The following is a 6,526-nucleotide window of genomic DNA, read 5'->3' as shown; positions in this document are numbered from 1 at the left end:
ATAATTAAATAATACAATTATTAATTACTTGCTCGTATGGGCATTGAATATTTTATGAATTAATTCATATAATATGCAAAGAAGGTTACACACAAACACCAAATTCTCATTTTAATACCATATGTTCTACTTGTCCTCGCCATATCAAGAACATACTCCCAGAACTCTCCGGCGGGCGAGGCGAGGCGCAGACTTTTTATCAATACATACATACACATGGATTCCGTCAACGTGGAGCGGGAGGGCAGGTGTCACGTGGCGGCCATGCCCTATCCGGGGAGAGGCCACATCAACCCCATGATGAACTTCTGCGAGCTACTGGCTACGCGAAGCCCCGATATTCTCGTCAGCTTGGTGGTCACGGAGGAGTGGGTCGGCTGCCTCGCCGGCCCGGAGAGCGAGATCCCGCCGCCGAACATGCGGTTCTGCTCCATACCCAACGTTGTGCCGTCGGAGCTGGACCGCGGCGCCGACATCGCCAGCTTCCTCGATGCCGTCATGACAAAGATGGAGGCGCCGTTCGAGCGGCTCCTCGATGGGCTGGAGCCGCCAGCGACTGTTATAGTGGCTGACCTGTTCCTGCACTGGGCGTTGGAGGTTGGGAATCGCAGGAATATTCCGATGGTATTGCTGTGCACGCTGTCGGCATCGGTGTTTTGGATTATGTATCATTTTAACCGCGTCGTCGAGAACAAGCACTTTCCGGTGAACTTGGCTGGTAAGCATCTAACTACGTATCTGAAAAAAAATACTTTGAATCATGGGCCGGTCATTAGGAGAAATTATTTGGATTTATAGTTATATTGGATTAGAATAAGATGTAATATAAAATTATATTAAAATTTATGTAAATTTTTTCAAATCTAAAGGGAAATTTAAAATTCATAATAATTAAATATATTGTGTCTATGGCCTTATTTATATAAATCTAATAGAAGGTAATAATTCTATACATTTTTAAATTTATTTTTAAAATAAAAATAATTATATTTTACTCATTCATGTAATATATGAGTTATCACTATTTTATTGATTATTCTATAAATTATGTGATAGACCCAATTTATGTGATAAGAGTGATAAATGAATTTAGCAACTAGGTCTTATTCTATTTCATTCAATTTGTTATTATGATTTTTGACGATTATTTGTCTTCTATGTTAACATTACCCTAGAAAATATGCGACTTTCCACATCCACACACAATATATTTCTTAGTACACAAGTCGTAAAAATAATATAATCAACTAACTAGTATATAGTACAAATATTATGAATAGGCACTGATTAATAAATATATAATATTAATATTTTAAATTTTCATTTAATTAAAATATTAAAAATTTATTTTAGAGTACATATATCAATTTTCTTTAATTTTTTTCTATTTAACATTTCAAAAATATGTATTAATATTTTTTCTTGATGACCCAGAACTCCAACCTAGGCAACTCCTTCAGATCCATGCAAGTGGTACCAAATCGGGTGATAAAAACATTGTTGTACGCCTATTGACGCATCCATGCTAATTTACTAGGCAAATTATAATTGGGGAATTAAATATAAAACCTTAGAATCATCAAAGTCCAACTTTACTCTTACCATTTGAGCAAATCCAACTAGATTGTATTATCATTTTTTTTTTTCAAAGAACATCTATAGTTAAACAACACTCATGTAGTCTATTAATGCAAAGCACTAACTTGTTCTTGCATTTTTGCGTTTGTAATAGAAAAAGGAAATGAATGTGTAGATTACATACCTGGACTTTCTACACTTCGCATACGTGATTTACCAACAAAGCTCCATGGGTTAACAGAAACACAAATCTCACAACATGTCCTCAGAGTTTTCTTATGGGAATTCAAACCCCAATTCATTATGTTTACTTCCATCTATGAGCTTGAGGCCATAAAAGATGCAAATTTTCCGATACCCTTCTATACTATTGGCCCTACAGCCATTCCCTACTTCAAACTCAAAAACACTCTCCCTTTACCCACCACCAACAATGACGCCGACCATTACTTGCAATGGCTACACACACAACCTCCCAATTCTGTCGTCTACATCTCATTTGGAAGTATTCACTCAATTCCAAACCTCCAAATGGAAGAACTCAATGTTGGATTGTGCATTGCTGGTGTTCGATTCTTGTGGGCGATTTGTGCGGAAACAAATTCTCAAATAAAAGAGCAATGTAGTGAGTTAGGGCTAGTGGTGCCTTGGTGTGACCAGTTGAAGGTGTTGTGCCATCCCTCTGTAGGGGGCTTTTGGACACATTGCGGGTGGAATTCTGTGCTTGAGGGCATTTTTGCAGGGGTGCCGATGCTTGCTTTTCCCTTGACTGTAGATCAAATCACAAATAGCAAAATAGTTGTGGAGGATTTGAAGATAGGGTGGAGGGTAAGGGAGACGAGCGTTGTGGAAGTGGAAACTTTGGTGAACAGGGATGATATTGCTTGGCTTGTGCAGAGGTTTATGGATTTGGAAAATGCAGAGATAAAGGACATGAGAAAGAGAGTGAGAGAACTTCAAGATATGTGTCTGGGGACAATTGCAAAATGAGGATCATCTGAACTTAATCTTTGTGCTATTACTGAAACTTTTCGCAATCTTGTCACAACCATTAACGTTTAGCAATGTTGTTGTTCTTGAAGCCAATCCACATGATGTTTGTAACATATTGATTATTAGAGATTATGCGAGAGACTTTCAAGCTAAATTTTTTTTTCACTTTCTTATTATTTTGAATACCCATTGATGAAAAGGAGTAGTTATGTGATCTTAGATTTCACTTATTATCATAGATGTTCTATTATTTATTTCTTGGTGTTAAAATGAAAATACAATAAATTACTAAAGTAATACGGTGACCGTATGTAAATTTTAAAATATAAGCATATATATGCACATACACACATATGACTACACTTTTACATTACATGTGTAAACATATCCGTAGTACTAAAATAATGTTAGATTTTTAAAAATATTTACATCGAAATATAATTTAAACTCTTCAAGAAAATTTTAAAAATTCTTATTTTTACTTTTTAAACTGTATATATTATTTATTTATTTGCTTATTTTCGAAAGCTGGGATCTGGAACTCAAATATTCTCATCCAAAATGCAAAATGACACCGTTTTGCATGATACATCACATTGGTGCTTTTGGAAAGAGATGATTTGGTGATCTTTCTTGGCTCTTGTGGCAGCATGGGTCTAGGACCGCCCAAGACAAACGACTGCCGTTTTGAATTGCCCAAAAAAAAAAAAAAAGGAAACAAAAAAACGCATTTTCAAGTTTCGTTGAAGTTTTAACACGTCATGGCCCACGTGTCACTCATTTCAGATATATCTGTTAACTTCGTTTGTTTTTATTCAAAGAGTTTATTTTTTATTAAATATTAGAAGGTAAAAAATAATTTTTTTCTTTAATTGGGAATAATATATTTCTAATTTTAAATATATATATATATATATATATATATATGTCTGATAAATCTAGTAGGAAGAACGAGATTTAATTGGATTAAAAAAATTAATGGAAAAACAAATTTTACAGTTTTATCCTGCAAAATTTGCTTAACTATCTTGTCACACATCACCATCGAAAAATACCGTCCAATTTAATATTGCAATTTAGTACTGCAAAATTTGTTTAAATCTCGTAGCATATGTGAGCATTAATTTGAGAATTTTTTTCTCAAATAGAGTATTATTTAATATTTTATTTTAATTTAATAATAAAATGGGAAAAAAACTCCATATATTTTGTCCACACATGGTTCTTATACTTACTGCACCTGGAACACATAAATTCTATATTCGACAAATTAATAATAATGTTACTATTATTAACCCCTTTTCAGTCTTAGTATACTTTGAGCGATGGTTAAGAAAAAATTGTCAAAAAAAGAAAAGCAAAAAAAATAATTTAATCTCAGGTTTCGAAATATAAATTTTGAATTTTAAATTTAAAGCTATGTAAATTTTTAAATATATATAATATAAAATTAGATTATATTTCTTTTCAATCCACATAAATTTTGATTCAAACTTTAAAATTTATTTCTCACAATCAAAGATTTTTAAGATAATATTTTTTTTTTGAAAAAATTTAAATTTTGATATATATTACCTCCATCCAGTTCTTGCCTATAAATAAAATTTATTCATGTTGTTGGTGTATTTTAATATTATTATTTTATTCTTAATCTTGGAAAAGAGCATGTATCTTGTAATGGTTTATGTATCTACATTTAATTAATTAATTTATTCATGTATCTCATAAATTTATAAGATTAATTATGTGAGAGTATCTTAAAATTAGGTATCTACCTATTTAATATATATACATCTTATTTATTAAACTCATGGAGAATGAAAGGTCATTTTGTACTTATAAATAGACCCTTTAAGGCATTGACACTACATACAAATCTCTCCACATCATTCTCATCATGTTATCAAGCAAAGAAAGGTTTTTTTTTTTTTTTTTTTTTTGTGGTGCTTTAGACTCATTCATTGTGTAGAACTGGAGAGAGTCATACGATTTAAATCAGGCTGTTGTATACCAAGAGAGACAAATTTTGAGGAGTTCTGCTGTATCAGTATATGGGCTAACCCAAAAATTGCAGAGGGTTTGATTCTCCTTAAAGAGAGTGAGATATCCATGTTCCAACTTATTTGTGAATCGTGTTTATATTTGTATTTTTATTTGTGTTTAAGTTTTATTATATTTTTTATTAAATTTCCTAACAATTTTAAAGCGAATCAAAATATGGAGCCTACAGTTGAGAAATTGAATGAAAATGTTGGAGATCTCAACATGCTTTTTCGGTCTAAAGGAGCCCACTTCAAGAGCTGGAAAGAATAAGTATGATTCCGAGGAGGCAAGAGGGCAAGATGCAAATCTGTAAGAAAATAGTAATACCTACAACGATAATACCACAAAGGTAAGTTTAATTGCTTCTAAACATTATACATCGCCCAAAGGTCTTTTTTACTAAGAACGGTCAATTCCTAAGAGGAGATGTAACGCCCGCATTTTTCTACCGTTTTTTTTATCTGTATATATCTTTATAAAATAAATTTGCTCTGATACAAGGATAATACTATCATCATGACAACTCTATTACAGACAATAATAACCTGTGTATAACACTATATATAGTTCCTATAACAAATGCACTATAGTAACCTGTGTGGCCTAAAGTGGCACCAGGTACAACAGTCCTCAATTGGTATAAAACTCAGCGAAAGCATCTATATATATATACACATCCAATAGCAATACTAGTGTTCTGACTATCATCCTGTTTATAGATAATTCCCCAAGAACTATCCATTCATATATATCCCAAAATCATACACATACTTCCCAATAAAACACGGTGTCTCACTATTACTTACCCTAAGCAGCACTCTTAATCTTTGCTCTGTAGAACTCTAAGCCTGTTTACCTGGGTTTCTTGAAATGATGAAATTATAAGAGTGAGATACCTCTCAGTAAGACAGAATATATTATTATCAGTTTTTGGCAACATGAGTTTTAATATTTCAAATACACTTCCATAGTCGATCTTTTTCTTACTCTGTGAAATCCTAAATAGAACTGTACGCGTACCCATAAAAAATACTTTTCAGATTACATATCTTTCTGTCAAATCATGTTATAAGAAAAATTAAGTATCTCAAACCATACTCTACATAATCTAGTATCTCAAATCATTCTCTGTATAAAACAAATATCTCAAATCATACTCTATATAAAATAAATATCTCAAATCATGCTCTGTATAAAATAAGTATCTCAAATCACGCTCTGTTTAAACTATGCATCACTGTTTATACTTTGTATAGTAAAATAGTATCTCTGCATAAGTAAATGTGCATATATGTATAGAAAAACTGCCCTGGATGGATAATACTGTAGCGTCAGGAATTAACCCCGCACGATCTGGGTTGTGCGGCCCGAAGGCTAGACCTAGCCATAGTTGGCCTACTAGATTAGATCAACTATTTCTATATTTGTAAATGTATCTATAACTATGAGTACGATTTGCCTACCCAACTGATCCAGACTCCAAAGGTAATTCTACACTTCAATGGCAGAATCAACTATGCCACCAACACTCTATCAAGAAGTGTGGTTGCACTGGCAACTATGGGGCTACGGTATCGTGCCTAACTATGGTCCATTAGGGTTCTTAAACCATATAATGCGATTTCCAAACAATATACACTACAAAAAATAAGATTAACCGTCACTATTAGTGACGGATCAAAATCGTCACAATTAGTGACGATTTTGAATGTTTCCCTATATCTGTCATTACTAATACTTATTAGTGATGAATTTTAAAATTCGTCACTCATAATTGAGTATTAGTGACGGATTAGAATCGTCACTAAAAATCAAACATCGTCACTATAAATTCTACATTGGTTTGGCTCAAAATCGTCACTTAAGCCATAGTATTAGTAACGGTTTTAAATTCTTCACTAATAATATATTA

At 32.7% G+C, this 6,526-nt stretch overlaps 1 protein-coding gene across 1 annotated transcript; it reads left to right on the top strand.

Annotated features, from left to right (window-relative positions):
- Window positions 1–216: 216 nt before the first annotated feature.
- Window positions 217–2,747, top strand: LOC131149928 (UDP-glycosyltransferase 87A2-like). Its single transcript, XM_058100729.1, has 2 exons — window positions 217–718; window positions 1,733–2,747. Exons 1-2 carry the CDS (start codon window positions 217–219, stop codon window positions 2,566–2,568), a joined length of 1,338 nt encoding a protein of 445 aa, XP_057956712.1. The 3' UTR covers window positions 2,569–2,747.
- The last annotated feature ends 3,779 nt before the right edge of the window (window positions 2,748–6,526 follow it).

The sequence above is a fragment of the Malania oleifera genome, chromosome 2 (genome assembly GCF_029873635.1).
Source record: "Malania oleifera isolate guangnan ecotype guangnan chromosome 2, ASM2987363v1, whole genome shotgun sequence".
Classification (NCBI taxonomy): domain Eukaryota; kingdom Viridiplantae; phylum Streptophyta; class Magnoliopsida; order Santalales; family Ximeniaceae; genus Malania; species Malania oleifera.
Note: the sequence above shows the minus strand (reverse complement) of the source record. Positions and strands in the feature narration are given on the sequence as shown.